At 40.5% G+C, this 23,681-nt stretch overlaps 2 protein-coding genes across 5 annotated transcripts; one reads left to right on the top strand and one right to left on the bottom strand.

Annotated features, from left to right (window-relative positions):
• Positions 1 to 67: 67 nt before the first annotated feature.
• Positions 68 to 9,892, bottom strand: LOC122759349 (guanine nucleotide-binding protein subunit alpha-13-like). The gene is made up of 5 exons (XM_044014151.1): positions 9,569 to 9,892; positions 7,924 to 8,150; positions 4,239 to 4,289; positions 3,697 to 3,897; positions 68 to 2,322 (listed from the first exon to the last, which is right to left on the bottom strand). The coding sequence occupies exons 1-5, from the start codon at positions 9,849 to 9,851 to the stop codon at positions 1,951 to 1,953; spliced, it is 1,134 nt and encodes a 377-aa protein (XP_043870086.1). The 5' UTR covers positions 9,852 to 9,892; the 3' UTR covers positions 68 to 1,950.
• Positions 9,893 to 10,727: 835 nt separating this feature from the next.
• On the top strand, positions 10,728 to 23,325 carry LOC122759472 (regulator of G-protein signaling 9-like). 4 transcript variants are annotated; one of them, XM_044014365.1, is made up of 19 exons: positions 10,728 to 10,904; positions 12,607 to 12,703; positions 13,656 to 13,706; positions 13,812 to 13,918; positions 14,598 to 14,649; positions 14,731 to 14,789; positions 14,878 to 14,954; positions 15,041 to 15,122; positions 16,403 to 16,465; positions 17,250 to 17,279; positions 17,384 to 17,445; positions 17,947 to 18,060; positions 18,170 to 18,285; positions 18,413 to 18,500; positions 18,742 to 18,880; positions 18,964 to 19,046; positions 19,198 to 19,321; positions 20,615 to 21,018; positions 21,672 to 23,325. In XM_044014365.1, exons 1-19 carry the CDS (start codon positions 10,836 to 10,838, stop codon positions 21,835 to 21,837), a joined length of 1,983 nt encoding a protein of 660 aa, XP_043870300.1. In that variant the 5' UTR covers positions 10,728 to 10,835; the 3' UTR covers positions 21,838 to 23,325. The 4 variants fall into 4 exon arrangements, with proteins under 4 accessions (XP_043870300.1, XP_043870301.1, XP_043870302.1 ...); XM_044014366.1 differs by lacking the exons at positions 20,615 to 21,018; positions 21,672 to 23,325 and having other exon boundaries at positions 10,729 to 10,904; positions 19,198 to 20,113; XM_044014367.1 differs by lacking the exons at positions 10,728 to 10,904; positions 12,607 to 12,703; positions 13,656 to 13,706; ... (3 more) ...; positions 14,878 to 14,954; positions 15,041 to 15,122 and having other exon boundaries at positions 16,450 to 16,472.
• Positions 23,326 to 23,681: the final 356 nt, after the last annotated feature.

The following is a 23,681-nucleotide window of genomic DNA, read 5'->3' as shown; positions in this document are numbered from 1 at the left end:
TTCATGTACAAATATAAATGAGGTAGCATGTTGGGCCATGAACATGTAAATAACAAAGAGAGCCAGATTTAATTAGAAAAGTGTTTATTGAGAGGGTTGGAGTGGTATGAGACTTGACACAGGAATGATTTTCAAAGAGGCACGTAAAAGTCACACAAAAATACATCTACATGAAAAGTAATCTTCATTGGAAAAGCAGTGGTTTAAAACACATTTGGTGGAAAAGGGCCATTTCTACATCCATTTACATACAAGGAGATAAACCTAAATATTATTTACATGGCAACAGATTACAGTATGTACAAAGCCAGGATTGGAAGCAAACTGACAGGAGTCTGCCAATGTGAGCAGTGTCAACAAAGTATGGGGTGATTTGGCAGAAAAACTAATTCAAACAGTGTTTGGAAGTTGTCCAGTAGCTTTTTTGTTCGTTTTTTTTTTTTTAATTATCCCAAAGAGCACAAGATTGAGTGTGCATGGAATGCATGTGTATGGAAATTAAACTGTGCCAACCCAGAAACGTCTGGTTTCAGGTCACCATAGCAATGTTGTTGCAGAATATTCAAATTATCTAGAGCAAATCTCTGTACATCTACTAACTGACATTCATCATTCAGATAAACGGGGGAGGACTGTCCCTTTACATGGGTGGCATCCAATCAGAGACACAAACAAAGAGACTGAGAATGCTGTGGATTCTGGGCCTATGATCAGGGTTCAAAGCCAGGAGGATACAGTACCAAACCCCACCTAGCTAACGGTAATAAGACATGACTGAGTCTCACTGCTTTGCCATCCAGAAAGACATTAGATTATTCAGCTAGTTCACCAAAAATGACATCAGTATTAATGTCAGTTTTCACTCAACCCTGAGAAAACAGTGGACTGCTGCCACACCGGTCTAATGTGCCAACCGCAGGTCATTTTACCCTTCAAACGATTGAAAACAAAGGACATCTTACTCATCTCTTTGAGGACTTTACTTCTGAGAGAACAAATACAGGATTCAGGTTATGATTTACTAACTAAAAGACATTACATGGAAAGGCATTTCAGTAGGTTGATTCTCAGTTTTTCAGTGATGGTTTCCACATCAAATCTCTTGACAATTCTTAACTCGTTCACCATCAATGAGCTGGCCCTCATCCTGGCAAAAAAAGGTATTGCACCAGCACTTTTAAATCTGCCGCTATTGAACCAGGTAAAATGGATGACTGTGATGGGATAATGGAAGAATGATGCTGCCATGAGTTGAAAAAACAAGATGAACAAAACAAAAAAAGGACAACTGAGCATTCTCTGTCACTTTAGCAACCCTCTACACGTGAGAGGTGCTTAGAAACAATGTTCACAAAGCAGCACTGAGGAGTGCAGCTGAAATAATAGGTTTCTGACTAAAGAATTCAGTGCTTGGACAAAGACTGGCAATCAACTCTGGCACAGATAATCTTGGTACATTTTGATGGTCGATATTGTACTTATTTCTCCATCGTAATTTCCGATGTTTGTTGCTTAGAAAGTTGTGTATCTGGTTAAGAGACCACATGCCCCGTAATGTAAAAATGTTTCGCTGGTCTCCACAGCCCGCCACTGGAACTGGAGTCTTGTGTCTTGTGCTGTAACGCAGAGTTCAGGCCAGAGGAGATGGTCTCAGAACAAAGCAGCAGCTGCAGTGATTAGATGTCATCCCACCTCCAAACTCTATGCTTGCCATTTTACTTTTACTTTTTTTTTTGGGAAACCACAGAGTCTGCTCTACTGACTCATTCCCCTACCAAACCCTGAAGGTGACCAACTCTTCAATAAGAGAGTAAAAACTTATTTAAAAACAACTGAAGAATGCTGACATCTACTGGATTCTTCTGAGACTGGTCTCTCCCAAGTCCTCTTCAGGAGCAATGTGGAGGTTTGTCCCCATGCGGGTCTTCTACTTACACGGGTGGACAGGGGTCATTGGAGCATGAGTTGTTTGAGGTTGTCATGCAGGATGGTGTCCTTGACGTCCCGGAACACCAGCCTGATGTTCTCCGTATTGATGGCTGTGGTAAAGTGGTGATACAGTGGTTTCTGGGTGGCGTCACGCCTCTTACCACGGAAGCACTCCACCATGAACGCCTGGATGTCTGGCAGGCTGTGCTCCGGCCCGGTGTAATCAGGAAAGTAGTCCTTAAGTGGAACACTCTTCACCTTCTCCTCCAGCAGGTCAGTCTTGTTGAGGAAAAGTATGATGGAGACGTTGATGAAGACACGGTTGTTGACAATGGTCTCGAAGATGTTGAGTGATTCACACAGTCGATTGGTTTGCCTGTCCTCCATCAGCACCTATGTGAACCAGTAGAAGGGTTAACTCCAATTACAACTGTGTGTAGTCACTGAAGACTTAACAGAATTTCAGACAGAAAACAGAACATTCTATGACAGCATTGAGCAAGTTACTTTCTTAAGTTCAACCTCAATGGAACTGTGTGTTATCATAATCTCTATAAGACTTTAAGATGAGGATGTGAAATTATTTTCACGTGGCAGAAACTGAAAGTACAACAATTATACTTCATTTTCTATGTGCACAAATCACCCGATTATATAAATAGTTGTTTTTCGTTTCCCCAGAATGAGCCTTTTATATTTACACCACAGTGGACAAACCAAGGCCCTATCCACATGGAAAGGGAACGAAGCTTAAACGACCATTTTCTTTGTTGTTTTAAAAAAGGTCTCTGTAAACACAGCAACGTTTCAGGAAATGTCTTCTTCCACACAAAACGACTCTAAATGCTGATAAAACTTATCATGAAGCGATGAGACTAAATCTCCAAACACAACAGGATGATGAAAATAACGACGCTGAAGGCGGCGCCAGTGAACGCCACTACAAGATGAGGTGTTGTGTATTGTTGTCTACACAAAAACACAAGGGTGGGGTTTTGAGATTTACCCACTCTAAAGAAATACTGTTACAGGGCTCCCAAAAAGCTGTTTCAGTGTGGATGAAGCACTGATATAATAAAGATATTTGGTGGATTCACCTCGTTTTCACGGAGACAGCCCGAGATTTTGATATTTATTTTACAAGGGCGACCTGGCCAAGAGGTCAGCAACACACGTCATAATAAATAAAAGATAGATTACAAACAATAGTTTAGGAATTCCAGGAATTTAGGATAGTACTTGGTACTTTTTTAGTACCTGCTCTGGCTAAATTCTAAGCGAGCTGAGCCGGCACTAAAATGTGACGTCAACAGACTGCCAGTCACTGACGTCACTGGAAGAGTCATGACAGAGACACCTGACACAGGAATCAAACCGAACAATGCTGAACTGTAGAGCAGTTCAGCAAAAAAACAACCTGAAAACATGAGTTAATCTCGAACATTTAGCAAGGACATTTCTAAAACCTCAATATTTAGCCATGCTATGACGACCCTGCCCACATTTAGGAGGTACTATAGTGACGGAAAACAATGTGTCTGGTACCCAAACCATGTAGAGCTGAGTGGTGCTAAGCCGAGTAGTGCTAGAACTGTATGTTCTTTTCTGCCATTACGATTTCCCTCATTTCACAGAATCGCGACTCATCAGACATTATCTACAACAAACTCATCGACGTGCCACAGAATCTCAAGTGTGCGTGCGCGCTCGCATTCGAGAGTTGAGGAAACAAGGTTCCGTGGTGACGGCCGCCTTGGGGGTTTTCACCTGATCATATTCAGAGGAGGAGACGACGAAGAGGATGGAGGTGACGGAATCGAAACACTCAAACCAGCGCCTCCGCTCGGACCGCTGCCCGCCCACGTCCACAATCTTGAAGGGGACATTCTTGATTTCAAAGTCATACTCGTGGATGCCCTTGGTGGGTTTTCGGGCGAGCAGGATGTCCTGTTGAGTGGGGAGATAATCCTGGAGGAAAGATGGAAAAAAATTAATAAATGTATAAATGGCTGCAGTCTTTTTGACATTACTGTAACATTTCAATACCTTCAAAACAATGTGCTATTGTCTACTATTCCAGGCCTGCCTAATTCTGTGTTGTTTATTAATCTGGATGTTTTGTAACAGGAAGAAAGGAAAAAGTTTTTTCTTTTTCCATGACACAGTGGTCAGCCTCTACAATATCAGCATAAACTGTCATCTTTGTTGTGTGTCAGCCATCCTTAAATTGTGCAAAAAATATCAACTAGCATCAACTTCTCAACAAGCAAGTCTGACTATAACAATCAAAGCAGGCAGAATGAACTTACCGGCTCGCCAAGCTTATCCAGATTATCCAAGAAATACTTCACAGACTCACCCTGTGACAGGACAGAGGTGGAATTTCTGTTAACTCTATGCAATTTAAATAGATCCAGTCATCATAAACAGCATAAACAATACACATTTACCAACTGCTGCATTCATTAGGACAAACTTTGGTACTACGGAACTAAATCTCTCCATCGCTGCGACACAAACACACAGACCATCGGTTTGCTTTCTCTGTCAAAAGGTGTTTGTCTGCCCGAGACGTGGGTCTGCTCTGTAGAGTTGAAGCAGGATACAAATATTTGTTATCGCAGTAGACACGTGTGTGGAAGGTGTTTCTTTGATCTACCAACAACTGTGAACGTGAATGTGTGAGTGTGCGCGCATGTGTGTGAAGGTTGTTTCTTTCCAATGCTGTTCATGAGCAATTAGTGCAAGCCTAGACATGAGGCTGCCAGGACTGAGATGCATTCCTTTGTGTGTGTGTGTGTGTGTGTGTGTGTGTCCTGTTCTCAGGCTAAAGCAACTTCTGACAGCAAAAACACACAAGGACATTCTCCCTGTCATCTCCTGTGACTCCACATCTCGTCAATGTGGTATATTTGCATAGATTTAGCATTTATAGGACACAAAAGTGACGCCAATGTTATTCTTATCTGTAGCAGGGGAGAGAATTAGATTTCAGTGTGCCGCTGGTGCCACGTACCAGCCACTTCTCGCACTGTAAGCTTCTGTACTCACCTTTTGATCTTTTCAAAAAACTAACCTGACCTGAAAAACCTGTGTGTGTATGTGGCCATGTGCGTGCAGACGGGATGTATGTGTATGGCTTAGATTACACAAGGGAGGAGCACAGTGGTGTGGCGCTACAGTGAAGCCTGCGGAAAGAAGTTACCTTTTAGTGAAGCTAATTTTTCAAATTCTGGTCATACTTCTGTTTTCAGCTGAGTCAAGTAGCTCAAATCTGAAGCTGACTTCAGTGGTTTGTAATCACAGTAATAGAAAAAGGAGAAGAGAAACAAGAGCAGATATTGCCTGTTAGGGCTGGGTAATATGACCTAAAAAGATCCTATCAGTCAAATGAACAAAAGCATTTTCAGATGATAACAAAAAGACATTTCTTTTTTGCTCTTGAATGAAATTTGCTTAAACCAGTTTATTGTGTTTTTTGGGCAGAAAATGACACTTCAAGAGAGAAAACTAAATCTGAGCCAATGCATAAATAAATCAATTTGCATCAATTTTTAATTGCTGTTGTTTTATAGCCCAAGTGCATGCAGTTCTAATGTCAGTGCTGTACTAGATAAACCACAACATGATATTATACTGCAGCATCATAGTGATGTTTTATAATAAAGAGGGGCCTTTTCTTTACACTGAAATAAAAACGACCAGGTGAGAGCTGAGGGGGATGAAAAAAAACAGTGTGGAGCGAGAAACAGTGCGTGGGTTCACTTTGCACATGTGTTTTAAATGATAAATACAAGCTAGCCTGAGGGCACGTGAGATTTGTGATGCAAATACACAGAGAGCTTGGTCAAAACACAGCAGGGCTCTCTATCTGCTGGCAGAGCAACAAATAAGTGCGAGAACAACAGGAGCAACGAGACTAAAAACTCCTCAGCTGCTGCTGCTGCTTCTTGCTGTTCTGAGTGACAGACTGTGCTTTCAAATTGAAAATGCCCACAGGTTTTAGATTTAACCCGGTTAGACTTTATATCATGGTTTCATACACTAATTAGGATCATTTGCATTACATATGTATCTAGGTAATTGTACTCACACTTTCCTAGGTGACACCTATAAATGATTTATACACGGTTTAAGACAACGAACAGCATTTAATCTGCACATATGAGAGCCCGGAACCTTCATTTGTAATAAATGTTGTGATTTCTTTCACGTCCGTGACCGAAACCATTCAGTCGTGCTATGTAGTGATATGATCTACAGTATGTGTTGTCCTCTGCAAATAAGAACCCAGATTAAAACAAACACAACATGCAATCTTGTGAATGTAACAAAAAAGAGCTGCAACGTTTTTCTGATGAGCGGTTTGGTCAATGAATTATCTCAATGTCTGTGAAATGTCCCATTATTTCCCAAAGCCATCACAAGTTGACAGTTGCCTTTTTCCGTTTCACATCAAACCAACAACTGACTAATTCCCACACGTTTTCCCATAACTAATACAACTATTTTTCCTTCTAAATTTACTGCCTTTCTGATGTTGGCTTGATAGTACATAGTTCACGCTGTTACATTTGCAATTTGCGTTTCTGCATTTCTACATTTCATGTCTAGGGATTGATGGATTGTTTTAAATGTACACTGTTTTATGACGGAAATTATTATTAAAAATTTTATGACTAAATCAACATTACTTTTTGATACAGACACAATGTTTAAATCATTTTATTAAAAATTTTATGACTAAATCAACATTACTTTTTGATACAGACACAATGTTTAAATCATCCAACATGTTAAATACCGAAATGTAAAAAATAAGCTGCAGTCACACATGCACCGAGGGTGCCCTTTTATTTGTGTAATTTGAGGTGTGTGACACTCAAAAAAGTGTTTGTGTGCAAATATCACAGAGTGGGAGAGCCAGCGCTCTGTTTGTGAGCATAAAGCTGTTTAACTACAGATCAACATTCCTGCTCTGATCACTCTTATTCCCACTTCTGTCTGCACAACCGGCTCACACCAGCAAGCTCAGTGTGTGTGTGTGTGTGTGTGTGTGTGTGTGTGTGTGTGTGTATGAGGCCAACAAAACACCATTAACAACACTTCAGCTTTACGCAATCGTCAGAAAAAGTTTGATTTTCTGCCCTTTTCATCACATAGAGAAACTTAGAAAGTGTGCCCCCCTGTGCTCTCCTCACTGGGAATTACTCAACAGCTGGACAATGTACTCATTTTATAACATGACCTGATACCACGTGCAAAATAAGAAAATACAAGGCATGATTATTAAGATTTTGTTTGCGAAAGTGACAGCAGCTAAAGTAAGAGTGCAGGAAGATCAGAGTAAGGACAAGAGAACACATGCTTGCCCCATATGTGCTGTTTTTCTGGAGCAAATGTCAGTGTGTTACAACGTGTATGCTGACAACCGAGGAGACAGGCAGATGTGTAAACAGGAAGCTGACTCAGTCACATGTCTAAATGCTCAAGAGCGAGAGAGAGAGATGCACGTGAAAAGAGGAAAGGAAGGAAGAATTAGGAAGAAAATCAGTTTTACTTTCTTTTCTCACAGCGCTCTAACCCCACACTTTGAAAGCTGTATCTCAGAACAGCATGAAGCCCATCACACTAGGGCTGAACAGTTCTGAATAAATATCCAATTGCGATTATTTCTGACTTAAATGCGATATGATTTGCGATATCAGAGGGATTGGTTATTTTTACATAATTGTTCTGATTTTCATTTGAATCACATATTTACTCCGTAATATTTGTGCAGGTCTGTGAGAAACAAAGATGTTTTTCTTTTTATGTGTATAGCCCGGGACAATATTTAATCCACATTTTGGCTTCAAGACGTATTGCGCCTCCTGTGATTTGAAAATTGCAACAGGCTATAATGCGATTTTTGATAACATTTCGATTAATTGTTCAGCCCGACATCACACTATAGATATTTCACTGTTTGTGTGTGCAGATGCATCTACATACCAGCTGGAACTCCCTGCGACGATCATAGGCATTTTGTATACCCGAGTCGGCCCACAGAGCTTTGATAGCAGGCAGGTACCGCAGGAAGATGGATGTCTCCAGCTGCCCGCTAGCCATCATTGCTGAACGGGTGTCGAACGCCAAAAGGATGTCGCCATGCTTCTGGTTATCTGGGTCGCCCCACGGGATGTGCAGTTTCTCCCGTGCGTCCACCAACACACGTATACCTGGAAAAGAAATGATCAGTTTCACAGGGGCCACGTCATTGGCTTTACTACAAACAAACAATGATGATAATGTGATGCTAGTGCAAGTGAGAATATACATGTACGTTGTCAAAATGACAGGAAATGGCTTGAAATGCCGTCCAAAATCCAAACGTGTTTGACATTTTAGCTTTTACAATTTTGTCATTTATACAAATGGATGCAGCTTTTTTTATACTAAAAAAATATATTAAAGTGGCTGGTGACTGGTACTGATTAAAGTGAGTGGCACTTGTGGAATAATGCACTGCAGTTCACCTTGGATTTCAGTGTAGTGTAAGGCAGGATATCCCGTATGTTTGGTGCAGTAACAAGAGTGGACAAACAGGAACACATTAAAACATAATGCAGGGGTGGGTTTGCCCTCATTTAGCTTTAGTCCTAGTTTATTGCTACAGTGCAACAAAAAAAGCCTTTGGTTATTTTCTACAAAGTTCAGGCCTGGGTATAGTGGGCATGGAACAATATATGTTATTATTGTGCACTGTAGTAATTGGCACTCACAATAGGCTAATCGAAGAAAATTCCACTTATTGCACACACCATTAATGGAGAAAATCATCAACATTTTATGCATATGATTGAAAAGTGCAGTGATTTCATTCATATCCATCCGTTTTTAGACAACATGCACACAGTACAGGCAGAATTAAATAATCAATATAAAATTAAAAAAACAAAAAGGTCCAGTTTGTAATAATCACTGGCATCTAATAATGAGAGGGCATATTGTGACAAACTGAGAAATCCTCCGCTCACCCCTCCCTTTCCCAGGAAACTACGGCGGCCTTTGGACACCAGAAAGGAAGTAATTCTTCGTTTGCGTTGTGAGCTTCTACTTCTTGCGTAGTAATGCCTGCTTCTGCTATTTTTTTCTGCTTGGACTGATGTAGAAACAAGGATACCTCGGTAAAGCAAGGCCCTTGCCTAGAGTGCAGATCATAAAGTGCAATACAACGTTTTTACTAAAGCTGTGAAAACCCTTGCATTTGTATTTTGTGAAAATACACTCATGCATAAATACAGTAGTATATTCACTTTTTTGCCAATAAACCTTTAAAATGCATCATTTAAAAATACTGAATTAATATCTTGAACCGCAATTATTTTGGTCACAATAATAATCGTTACAGGCTTTTTTTTTTTTTCATTTCGCCCCCAACCAAGTGTATATGCACTGTGACCTGTTACATGGAGGATTTGAGCAGACACACGGGAGGCATGGGTGTGCCGACAGCAGATATACACTGTTTATATACTGTAGCCCAGCGCTGCTCGGCAGATGTGGGAACTTTCCCGTCCATTTTCAGCGCCTTTCTGTCGCTTCACAACGACTGTATTCCCCCTCGTGAAGTACCTGCCATGTGCAGCGCGGTTACCTTTGATAGCGTTGCTGTAAATCGTGCCTCTGAACTCCTCCCGGGCTTGCTGGTCGAAGTCCTGCCCGTGGATGATCCGCATTTGTTTGAGGAAAGTCGACTTGCCGCTCTCGCCAGCGCCTAACAGCAAGATCTTTACCAGCCGCTTCACGTACGTTTTCTCCCGGGAGAGGCATCTGTCGATCTCCTTGGACTTTCGCAGCTGGTCCCCCTCGCCGCTGTTGAGCAGGCAGACAGGTAGACAAACTTTTAACACGGACCTGGTCGGAAGGAAATCCGCCATGTTCGCACAAACTTCATCGATGCTAATTTGATGCGCGTTCGCGGTGCGCGGGCACGGGACCAAGCCCCTTCCCTAAACTCAGGAAGTAGTTCTGCTGACACTCTATCGTCAACTTTTTTTTTTTACATGAAGTTATACGATTTGTGGTGTGTTGCTATTAATACACAAATGTAACTGACACATGTTTATGAGCAGCTCGAGAGTATGTCCGTCAAATGTGTTATTTTAGGTGAATTTAAACGTTTCCTGTTCTCAATTATGCTATTTATAACCACAGCACCCACTTTTACAGTTACTTTTGATGAAATACGAACAGTTTGTATTGTTTTAAGTAAAAACAAGTCTAAAAATACAATCTTTTTAAAATATAATATCAGTGCAACAGACTGCAGTGGCGGTACCACGTCGCCCTCTGCTGGTTGTTGTTGTTCTTGCTCTTCTGTTTATCACAGTTTGAGCCCCAAGATAAAAGCCGCGCTCTGATTGGTTAAGGCTGAAGGTATGCTGCTTTCAAATGCTGTTGGAAATAAGAGAGTTTGAAACGGAATACGACCCAAAAGAGCAATTAAACCGAATATGCAGACGAGAAATCCTCGAATATCCACGGGATACGGTGGTATTTTTGATGCGATACTTACATGATAGTCTTGTAGTAATTAATTGTTTAAAACATTGCAAAATTACCATTCCGGTTGTTTTGTTATTTGTAAATACATGTCGATTGTATACATATGTATAGTTTGTGTTGAAACCCAAAAAGTCCATAACACTAATTTGACCATATACTTGATAATATTCACTTGCATGCGAAAGAGGAGCCACTGAGTCTGAGCTGGCGGGGGGCACTTGAAGGCAGCATCAATATCGATCATTGCTCTTCTCCTCCAGCAGCATCCACAGCCACACACGACACAGCGGCTCACAGGCAGCAGGAATACCGTGTGTGTGAGTGAGTGTGAGAGAGAAAGAGTGACCAGCAGCATCATGACCATCAGAAACACTCTCCGGGATCATGGACAGAGGTATCGACCACGGATGGCATGTCTCAAGAAGGTAGGTCATCTGTTTTACATCAGTGGTGATGATCACAGCCTCCTCAGGCTTATATAAACAATACACCTGCAGACGCACCTACAGACACTTCACTCATATATTGTTTGCAGATGATGTGGCTGAAGCTGTAACAAAACCCTAAAAAACACCTGGACATCTGAAACATGATGCTTCAGTGACATGTTTGGGTTGGACATTATTTAGACGCACTCAAGCTCACAGGTGCCATTTGGACTACAAAATGATTTTTAGGAAGTACAGCCAAACAGATAACAAGCATGCCTTGTTACAGTAATGCATGTATTGCAAGATTAACTCGGAATGACAAGTACAATAAGGTCCCAGTATTCAGAAATATGTGCAACAGAATGAACAAAAGAGATAATCATGTTTATTTTGGTCCCTGACCCCTTTCCATACATGCATGTCACAGCAATTGATAATACTGTTGCAACCTTTTCACAAGGATAAGGTCATTTGTTTTAATAAGCATTAAGCCTGGATCAGTATCTGTGCTTCCATCTACACCAACCAGCCTCTGGAAAGAAGTTAATCCAGGCATGTTGTGTGTTGGAAAACAACCACCACCGAGCCATGGAGCCAGAATGGGCCTTTGTTCATAGCCACACGTCAAATTCATTCACGTGAGAAAGAATTAGAAAGAAATGTCCAGGAAAAAACTAATGAAGTTTAATTTGCAGATCATTTACTATATGTTAATCACAATTGCAGCTCTTATGGCTTTAAACATATAATTTTGAATGTACCCTTTGAATTTACCTCTAAATAACTATCAATTATTGTATATTTTATATATCTGAATGCCTGTGTTCTATTGTTGCCGGATGAGGAAATCAAACTCAAACATTTGAGAACAATCACTTAGTTACGATTATTTGTTTTTGTCATCGTTCTGGGCCATAATCATAACTGAAACACACGTTTGTATTAATTGCACAGCCCTACTCTCTCACGACTCCTCTCCAAGAGAACCATGAAAGCCCACTTTGGTCCGACTCAGCCTGGGGCTTATGGCCTCTTCAGGATGACTTCAAAGCACAAAGCCTTATCAAACAGGCCTGGGAGTCACACACACACACGCGCATTACACAATAGCTTGCTTTCCACTACATGTCTGAGCTGAGCTGTGGTTCTGTGAGGATCTAATGATGTTATAACTAAAAAAAAAAAAGAGAGGCTGTTTACAGGTCAGTGACTCACTGCAAACCTCCCACCTCAGCCAAACAATAGCCAGGAAATCAGGGCATAGAAGAGAACCTCTCATCCCACCTCTTGCCATGTTTCCATGCAGGGCTTTTGTTGTTTTGTTTTTGATTGACAAAGCTGAATAGTCGTGCCGAGAGAGAGTTCCCCAATCACTTGATCATTCAACATAATTTCTTTAATTGCAAATTTTGATAATGATCTCTCAGAGGGGTAATTGACTTTGTAGTAATCTTTCATTAACCAAATCTTTTATTAAATAGAAAATAGGGCAACAGTGTTAGGGCAACCTGTTGTGCATACTGTAGAGGATGATAATGATCATTATTACAACCATTCCCTGGATGCTGCACAGTGAATAGCACATTATTAACACAAATATTCACATGTGCTTCCCCGGTAACCTTTGACCACCGCCACCCCCCCATATTCCCACCACTGTTGGTTGTTGTGGTAAACATTTTGTTTTGTATTCCAGGCAGAGAAGGTGCTGCTGGAGATGCAGGACCCCAAAACAGGAGTCAAGTCACAGCCTCAGAGACTGGTTATCACAACAATACCACATGCCATAACTGGTAAAGAGGACACACACACGCACACATGCGCGTGCGGGTGATATTATTCAGCAGCTGACAGATTTTCCCCTGCATAGTCTCATTGGAGGATACCAGAGCTGGAGGCTCAAGCTTGAGAGCGACAAATTTCATCTCCATGACAACCCACACAGTCTTTAGAGTCAGAAAAAGTAGGAGGCGAAGGAGGAGGAGGATAATGATGATAGAGTGGGCAAGAGGCAGCAACAGAAACAAGAGAGAGAAAAGAAAGTCTGTACTGGAGGAGGAAGATAAGAAGCAGAGAGGGAACCTAGACTTCTACGTCATTCACAAGCTTCTCTTCTCTTCTCTTCTCTTCTCTTCTCTTCTCTTCTCTTCTCTTCTCTTCTCTTCTCTTCTCTTCTCTTCTCTTCCTCCTTCTGCCCATCTCTCCTCATTAGTGGAGGAGGCTTACAGACACAGCCAGTCGTGGTGGATCCGAGAGGCAACACAACCTCATTCCCACTGATAGTTTTAGTTAACTGTGGAATATCTGCGATCTGTTATGAAAGGGTTGTTATCTTGGCCCACCAGTAAAGTGATTTAATGTTTATTTTTTCTAATGGTTCAGCTATTCTCCATGTCATTATGGACTGAGTAAATAAATGAATAAATATACCACAGCAGTAAAACTAGTTATTGGATTATTTTACTATATTTCTTTATTTGCTTTACAGCACTTGATAACTTTGGTCTGTGCAGTTCTTGTAAAAAAAAAAGGTTTTAACTCTAATTGATGTATCAGTTTGATGTTTGTTGAGTTTACACAGAGTTTTCAAGCTTTATTGGCACTTTAGTGAGGATTGTTCTCACTATCGGCGAAGCCAGAAAACCCTGTTTTAACATCTACCTCACAAAACACCACAAGCTTTACTCTGATGATATATAATGTATATAAAACTTAGACTGCTCTTTCTTTTGTTTCCGTCCTCAGGTGAAGACATACTGTCTTGGTTAGCAGACAGATTTCAAGTAGACACACAAGGTGAGAGATGAGGCAGCTGATGCCATCATTACATTGTTATATGTACTTGAGGTTTTTTTTTTCTTGTTTACAGCAGCTGCTAAATTCTCGGCCTATTGTTTTCAGAGGCGAGGAACGTTGGCTCTATGCTGGTGGCACTAGGATACATCTACCCTCTACAAGACCACAAACGCCTGGTGATCAAACCTGATGCGTCCCTTTATCGATTCCAGGTAACATTTCACCATTTCAACTCAAATGTGCAACCACATTTATTGTTGTTATTTGGTTAAAATGTTACCTTTACAATTATGTTTTATGTCATAAATATGCTCTTTAATTATACCGACTTCATAAAGGTGGGCCTACATGACAATATGGGCAGCCCGTGTCCAAGAGGAAAAGGAATGGGGCTTGTAATTGGAAGGGTCAAGAAAAGTGCTGCACACTGCTCCTACACCCGGCTAGTGTGTGTTATAAAGATGTTATAAATGCAGAGGTCAAATTCACTATGACTAATTGCTGTGTGCAAAAAAATTCTAATTCAAAATATAAAACGTGGGAAGTGACAAATACAAAATCTCACCATTTATTTTTTTATCGAATTAAGTGTCGTATCCTGTCAAAATACTGAGCTTGAATGGTAAAGAATAGCAAAAGTAATGAGAAATGTACATGACAGTTTCTCAAAGTCAGTGTATGTGTGTGTAAATAAAACTATGACATTCAGGTTACAGTGGTAAATGGAAAAAATTCACCTGCAAAATCAGTGTGGCTTGAATCAAGTTAATTGTTTGTATAAAAAAAGACTTCTTTTTCACCGAGTAACTGATCTAAAACCTGAAACTGATCTGCTTCTGATTAAACAAATGAAAATCACTGTAACAATCCTGTCCTCTTTGTCATTTTTAGACACCATACTTCTGGCCCACACAGCAGTGGCCTGTTGAGGACACAGATTACGGTGAGTGAGGCTTTATTTTTCTCTCCGATCTTTTTTAAATCATCCCTTAAAGTTTCTTTCTGTTTTCTTCCATCACTGAAGCCATCTACTTGGCGAAAAGAAACATACGGAAAAAAGGAATCCTGGAGCTACATGAGCAGGTGAGGAGGAGACATGGGAGGAGTTCATGTTGTTAGCTGACATTTACTGATGATGATGATGATGATGATGATGATTTTACGCCCTCAGGAGCAGTACAACCGACTTCACAAATGGATGAATCATAAATGGGATTTTATCGTGATGCAAGCTAAAGAACAGTACAGGTGGGTATGGACGACACTGAAGATTCAAAATGTCCAGATCAGGCCGTTTTTTGTGATTCTGTGTGTTTGTGTGGGTTTTTTTTTAGGGCAGCAAAAGAGAGGAAGAAACCAGACCGCGTAGTTTTTGACTGCCAGGAGAGAGCCTACTGGGTGGTTCACAGACCTCCGGTGAGAATACACACACACACACACAGATAGTTATCAGGCTGCACAAATACTGTAGATAGCAGTGAATTGCTAACAGACAGGGGAGTGGAAATAAATTGCACTTCACCTCTTTACTTCCCAGGGTATCTCATTATCTCTACCCATGATACCTCATTACCATTAAATGTCCAGTGAGAGGAAAAGGGCAGGACTGATTAATATTTAACTCTACGAGGGAGAATGTGGCACAGTTGTGCTCGCAATATCTTTTAGGTTCTTGGTTTCACACCACTGTACTGAGGCTGCATTGTTTTGTTTTTTTTTCTCCACCTCCGGGGGCTCCTAAATGACCCAGCTTTGCTTTGTTGTCAAGTGGATTGTGGTGATTTGATTAAGTGCACATGTGTTTGGCAGTACACGCCACTTCATCAAATATAAACTAAAATAATAATGGTCTCAAACAGGTCCTGCTTTATAACATAATCCTGGGGCTCACACATGAATAATTCAGTTAACACTGGACAAAAAATCACTGTTTTCCTAAAGTACTCGTTGGTTGCAGGCAACATCCTGTGTGAGGAAAGTTGCAGCAGAATAACTCAAATCTTAAAGAGAAGGAAAGTGGTTTTTCATTCTTTTGAAGGAAACCTTATCTCCGTTTTAAAGTCGACATAGCTCACTTGGTAGAGCTGGTACTCCCAGAGGTTGTGGTCTTCTGCAGTAACCTAGATTCAGTTCCAGCTTTCCTCTCTCGCTCTCTCTCTAGTCCTTTAACTGTCTTATGAAAGCAATAAGCTGTAAACATTTAAGCTTAAAACGTATCTAGTGTTTACTCTGATATAGAACTACACCTAATAATGAAATTTTACTTTCAGAGTTTCAACTGTATCCATGCGATAGCTACATAAGAGTAAGAACATGGTGTTTACATTCAAACTGCACGATGTCTTGACTGATGCTGCACTTGTTTCCCTGCCTCACAGTTGCATCCTGCGACTATGACTCATCCTCTTATTCATAAAAAGTCAAAATAACCTTTCTCTCGAAGCACTAATGTCTCTCTAATGTTATTATCCTGGGACAAGTTAATTCAGTTTCATCTCGATGCACTTTAACAGCCGCTGCTGCAAATTATTTTTATGTCCAGTAGCTGGATAAATCTCTTCAGATTCTTTTGTTAAAAAAAAAAAAAAAAGTAGAGATTTGGCCTTTGACATGTTCAGCTGCATCAATGAGTTATGGCGCGCAGTAATAACTACCCGCTAGATAATTTTGTTCTTTGTGTGTGTTTTTGTGTGTAGCCAGGTACTGTGAGTGCTATGGACTATGGACTTGAGAGAAGAATAGAACCCAATGCAGACGAGGTAACAGGTGAGTTTCTGCATGTTCAATATGAACATAATTCCTGTCAATCAGCTTCATCTTACCTGTCCTTTCTCTGTTGTTTTAACCACTAATCCAAATTTTTTCTTAAACTAATCTTCTCTTCTCTTCTCTTCTCTTCTCTTCTCTTCTCTTCTGCAGGCATTTTTCCAATGGCTGTTTTTTCATACCTCGATTTTCTCTTACACACACACACACACACACACTGGTTTCCATCACTCCATGAGGACATTGCATAGACTTACATTCATTTCCTGAAGACTTACTCTAACCTTAACCATAATTGCGAGTACTCTAACCCTAACTCTCACCCTAACCTTAACCTAACCCTAGTCTAACTTGACTTGATTTTTGCCCCCATAAAGACGACAAGTCCCCGTAATGTGACTGTGTAAACCGATTTAGGTCCCCACAACATAAGCAATACCAGGTACATTCACACACACACCACCCCCATAGTGCTTGATGTAATGCAGTTCTCGCATCCTACAGTAACTTCTTTTTGGTAACCTTTTTACTGTACTTAAACCAGTTTTCATGTGTAAAGGATAATTATACTGATTTTATTTGAGGACCTATATTTAAGAAAAATGTCCACACTTTTAAAAAATCGCCTTAACTCTCATTCCAGTGCTCACTATGTGCTTGTATATGCACACTAGTGCACACAGGGCAGTGTCCCACTTTGTCTTTGCACATTTCCTGTCTATACTATGACATAAACTCTGTGAAACAACATCGAATGTATGTATTTTCTCCCTTCAGACAAAAACACCTGACTTCTATGAGAGAATTGTGAGTGACATTTATGCTCTTACGCACAGTTTTGGTTAAACTAACTGTTAGCAGTGATCCACAGAGACAAACTTTGTTTTATTTGACTTTCATTTCTCCTCCAGATGATCTTCACTCAGCAGTCTATCATGAGGCCCAGAGTGAAGTCGTCTGTGTCCATTGGCGCGTAAGATAGGCACATTGCATTTTCAGTTCACTATTGTTCTCGCTTGTCTCAAAATGGCAAACACACAATGTCTCTAAGTGATAATGATATATTTTATGAGTTTTCATCCATGGAAGAAAACAAAATTTTACAGGTAAGAAACTTCAGGCAAAACTAGGCTCAATAAAATAGAGACTTCTTACATATTTACCATTGCACATATTTTCTGTAAGGAGCAGCCATCGCTGGACATGAAAATGTTTAGAATTCAACCCAAATGTTCAATGAACTGATTATTTGGCCTCTTTGAAAATGATCACTTAAGCCACATCCATACAATACCAATAATGTACTGTATATATACCATAATTGCAAAAATAATTGTTCATGGAAATATGCTTTCAACACCAGATTATTACTATTGGATTTGGAATCCCATGATGGCAGCAGCATGAGTTTTAATCTCTCACTTTAGCAGAATTGGTCAATTCCTCAACACCATTTTTTCCTCCGTTCCTGCAGACTGGTGAAATACTGTGCCACCTATAACAACCACGACCCCTTCCTGTCCAAGTGCCTTCCCAGCAACCCCTGGCTCACTGATGATATCACATACTGGAACCTGAACATGACCAAGTGCGTCAGCTGTGGATGAGTTATCATCTGCACTGTATTTATTGAGAGTATTTAAAATGACTTAATCTCATCTTTTTTTAAAATTCATTATTTAATTAATGCCATGCAGTGTGGCAATACCGACCAAAATGCGTGTGGAGCGATGGACGTTCAGCTTTGGAGAGCTGCTCTCAGACCCTCGAGGACGAGATGATTTCAGACTCTTCCTGAAGAAGGAATTCAGCGGTATGATGATGGACAATTATAGAAATGTTATTGTTGACAACGGAAATGCTAATATTATCAGCCTGTATATGGAGCTAAGAAAAGTTAGATAATTGTATATTTTCTTTTATTTCTTTAACTGCTTTAGGTGAGAACTTGGCATTCTGGGAAGTTTGTGAAGATCTGAGGTGGGGCGCTGCGGTGACAATGAGAGAGAAAGCAGAGCAGATCTACAAGTAATGTCTTTACAAACAGGAAGATGTAACATTTTTGCATTCCATTTAAATAAAATAAATTGACTTAAATAGAGATCAATCAATAGTGACAAGTGATTAATGTCAATTTATGTTTTAAGTGGCTGTGGGATGGTGTGGGTGATGGTTATTCATCAATGAATTAAATACTTGATAAACTGCTGCATCTGCTTATTTGGGCCCACTTGCGTTTCAGTCATTTACCCTGTGTTTCTATAAACAGGACCTTCTTGGCACGTGGCGCACCACGGTGGATCAACATTGACGGAAAGACAATGGAAATCACAGTTAATGGCCTGAAACACCCACACAGATATGTCCTGGACGCAGCACAAACTCACATCTACATGCTCATGAAGAAGGTCAGTAAACGCACTAGTGGTTGGGTTTTACCTCAAGAAAACATTGTCATTTGTAAGTTCCTTCAGGATTTAAATTTTTGCAGGACTCGTATGGACGATACTTGAAATCTCCAGTCTTTAAAGACACGGTGAAGAAGGCCATTTGTCCTGAAGAGCAAAAGTTCACGTAAGAAAAGGATTTTTAACACATTGGCCTTTTTTTTCCAAACGATAACTGGCACAAACAAGGACACAAAGCTTTTAATATTCACTTGTTTTCTTTCTTTCTATCCACCTCACTTTTCCATCTTAATGTATCAATCCTTCCGGTTTGACAGTGACGCCCAGCTGGAGCAGAATGCGAAGAATCGGCGGCCCAGTCTCAGCCCCATCGTCCTCCGGCAGCAGGAGCAGGAGCAGAGAGCCAAGATGGCGGCCAATGCCCCGGTTGACATCACACAGGTCATGAGCAAACTCAGCAAACAGGGGAAGGAGGCGCCGCCTTGTCCTCCTCCTGCAAAGAAATAAATACAAACATGTGAAGCTGTTTGTTTTTAAAACAACAATAATAATGTTTACATTTGCTTCCACTTTAAACCTATTTTTTTATAATGATAATAAGAATAACAATAATAATAATAATAATGGATCAAATGTGTAATATTAGTGGAATTGCTTGTACAAACTCACAGAGTCCTCCAGTGCTATAGATATTTTTGTTATGTCTTGCAGCTCATTGTTTTGGGTTTCCTGCTCACAGCCTCGCTGCTTTGGTTAACTCTCTCAGCTCTGTGTCTACTTTATTTTTCCACACAGCAGGCTGATGTTTTGTGTAGAAATGTTTATGCCAAGTTAATTTGGCAAGTGGCTGAAAATCAAGCTTTATGTTTAGCGTCACAGGAAGTGCAAGTTTATTTATTTTTTTATTAAAATGAAAAACAATGTGCGAGAGAAATCATACAGGATTGAGAACACAATCAAAATCCAGTTGCATTGTATTAAAACCACGGTTAAATACTGTATGCACAGCACATGAGGCTGTTGCAACACATGCTGCAAACATTCTTCAGGCCTGACCGTGTCATGACATCTGCTGCATCTCTGTCCGTACAAGCTGTAACTGTTGTCTTTCATGCTGTGTGTGTCATGATACGTGTGTTGTCCATCGCCGTCATTGTTTTGCATATAAAGCTGTGTTTGCATCATTCGTCATTAGCCAATAAAAAACCATCCCACAAACCAGTCAACACTTTATGTTCATGTGTTTGTCTTAAGTCATTTCAAAACATTACATCACACAATTCCACTCTTTCTTTCTTTCTTTTTCTCTCTTTCTTTTCATTTAACCATCATATCATCAGTGTATATATGTATATATATATGTATATATATGTATGTATATATATATATATATATATATATATATATATATATATATATATATATATATATATATATATATATATATATATACATATATATATATATGTGTACAAACACAGTATCACTTATTTATCTCAGGATAGTGATTGATGTTTTGGAATGTCATTCTGAACAAAACAATTTGACTTCATAAACTGATATTTTCAGCCTAATAACCACCTCTGAGGAATTTGAAGTGTGAGTATTATATTGTCTATAATCGCTGTCCATGATTTGTGTCATTTTTCCACAACCCACTCACGTTTCTCTGTGGCACAATCATCATCATCATGATGCCCTCTGACTTCTGTCTCTTGCTCTTTGACCTCACAGCTGTGCCGGTTCACCACTCCTGTCCCCCACCTTGCCGTCTACTCTGGTATCACTGACTCCCCACCTGCCCACACCTCACCCTCACTTCCATTCCTGGCCAACACAACGGCCTGTCCGTCCCCCATCAGTGTGGCCTTAGACAGCACCTCGGCCTCGGAGCGGCGAGTGGAGGCCAGTGAAGGAGAAGAAGTGGAGAACCCAGAAGCCCGAGCCCCCATCAGCAGAAATGTGTCCAAGTCTCGCGTGCCTCTCTCACTCCGGCGTCTGCTGAAGCGAGGCTGCACCCCTGCCACCATGTTTGCCAGCCTGTCGCCTAAATACCACTCAGCTGCCGGGACAAGTACTCGCATTAAGCCAATCTGCCCGGATCAACCCAGCCAGGCTCCTCCCAGGAGGATTGGCAAGTGAGTGTGGGCCAAAAAACTCACTTTTTAGAAAGAGATTTCATGTGAAATCTAAAGTTGAATCCAGCTCTTGAAGGCACAGTTTGTAGAATTTAAATACTGGTTAAGTTGCATGTCGCTGCTGAGTCACCCTGACCTTCCAAATGTGCTGGAGAACCTATACTTCCTCCACATGAGGGTCATGGGGGGCACTGGTGGGGTACAACCTGGTCAGGTCACCAGTCCATCACACGGTCACATGGAGACAAACAACCATCCACTCTCACACTCACACCTATGATCAATTTAGAGTGTCCAATTTGTCTAATCCCCAAATCTGCATGTTTTGGACTGTGGGAGGAAACTGTAGAACCTGGAGAAAACCCATGCACACACAGGGAGAACATGCAAACTCCATGTAGAAAGGTCCTTGTTCTGACCAGGTACATGCACTACATGTACAGTACTGTACATATAAAAGGCAAATTACCAGGCTACAGAAAGCCAAACCGATTTAGTTTTATACACTTTATACACTTACACAAACATACTTATTTAGATTTATGTGCTAATTAATTAATATCATTATTATTTTTACAGAAATGTATCATTGCTTTCTGACTGCACTGCATTTCAACAGAACATACAGTAAATTACAGACATGTCTCTTCTAGTTTCTTTCAGATTAAAGTGGATATTCCTCCAGAGTGTCGCATCTACCCCATAGAGTCTGAGGATGAAGATGAGGAGAACAGGGCTGCCTCTCGGGGAGGAGTGGGAGCCAAGGAGATTATCTGCCCCTGGGAGAGCCTCACTCCACAGAATGAGATTGGCCAGTAGGATAGATTTTCACACAGGTATTAAAGCAGCGGTTTTGAATCTGTTTGGAATACATTCATTGAGAGTATATGAACAGCTGTGACTGAGATAAATGATTTCACTCGGCGTATTAATGGGTAAACTCTCAGCATTTAGAGTGTCCTGGTATAAACGTGGATATAAATTCACCATCAGGCCAAACTAGGCAATCTGAGATACTTTAGAGACGCCTGAACATCTACAATAGACTAATGGTCAACTTGCTACATCCAAACTCCTTCAATTGTATGTTATAAGTATTAAACATTCACTGCCTGGAGGCTTTAAATGACAAATTTAGTTGTTCACTGTAGCATAATCCTCCTCTCCACGGCCCACACAGAGCAACAGATGGGATTTTTAAAATACTGATACCAAAAATAGTGACACAAGACCCCTCTCATATTCCCCTAAAAATATTGACCCAACGGTCTCAGCGAGCTATGGCCCTGCAAATGTGTTGACCAACACATTCAATCAAAGGTTGGGTTCATCCATGTTCTGGCTTATTTTTTTGGCAAAAGTGCGTCTGTCAATTTTACACACCTGCAAAACAAATGCTTTAAGTAGAGGAAGCCTTTAACTACAGCCTTAATCTCACCTACTTTCACTGAGCCAGCTGTTACACTTTGTTAAGGTTGCTGGGTTTTGTCGGGACGAGAGGACAACACGTGCTGGAGCTTTCACATTCAAACTATAAGAAACGCAGCCCCAGCAACAGCCTTACCCTCCTTTACACACGTGCAACTTTCTTTTGCTCTTGTTGTTGTTGTTGTACAAATCAGGCATACAGTATAGGCATGGCAACAAAAAACACGTACTTGTGAACATCTGAAAATGTTTTGTTTTGCGATTGCCAAGGAGCGCATATAACAATGACGTTGTTACACAAAAACTTCAATGTTTACATCCTAGTTAGTGGTGAGCCAAAGCAGACAGACACCTATAGACTCTGCCTGTGCACATGTCTGCTAAAAATGTGGATAATGTCTTTATATACAGTATTTACTGAAAAATGACCAGTTTTTCTCAATGTGGAGACGTGTTCTTGTGCTGCTAAATAGTCTTAGATGCCTCATCCCTAATTTACCTCTAAAAACACATGACGTGAAATGACCGAACACATGCTTTTTTTTTAACGAATTGCGTGCATGTGCACTCTTCGTGACTGGACAGGAGCACTATAATGGGAGGTCAGGGTGAGTCATAGTTTTGTATTTGGCTCCACTGAATGTTTTGTACACCTTGTGTAGCTGTTGTAGCTGTCGTTTACCGTACACTACCCTGAGCATTGGTAGTGGAGGTGGTGCGAGGTTTGGGTGGGTGGGGGTCGTGTGAATTCACTGCCAGAATGTAATATTCCTACTTTGTTTACAGATGCAAGAATGTGGAAAAGTACCTTACATTTGTTGTATTTGATTTGTACATTCCATGGCTTGTGTCAAGTGCCTCAATAAATGATTGTCTTAACTAAAGTGTTAATTGGTTTTCCATCGTCAGAAAACTACGGAAGGGTATTGGGGCCACAGACAAAAAAATTGAAAGGAAAAAAACAAAACAAACGAAAGAGAATTCTCCCTTTAATCTCAGAATCCATGCTGTTTTATTTATTTTTTTTCTCTCTGTGGCCCTAATACTCTACCATAGAAAACTAAATATTAACTTTTTTTCAGCCTCAAAAGGTGGTGATGCCAGTGATTCACCACTAGGTGGTAGTATAGTAATGGCTAGTTGATGATAGTTGTGGCAACAAGAGATCCAGCCACATGAGATCACAGAAATCTGAAACATAAAAAGGAAATGTAGTAGAAACGCCTTTTACATGT

The sequence above is a fragment of the Solea senegalensis genome, linkage group LG18, assembly GCF_019176455.1.
Source record: "Solea senegalensis isolate Sse05_10M linkage group LG18, IFAPA_SoseM_1, whole genome shotgun sequence".
Taxonomy (NCBI): domain Eukaryota; kingdom Metazoa; phylum Chordata; class Actinopteri; order Pleuronectiformes; family Soleidae; genus Solea; species Solea senegalensis.
This window is presented reverse-complemented; position numbering and strand designations above follow the sequence as displayed.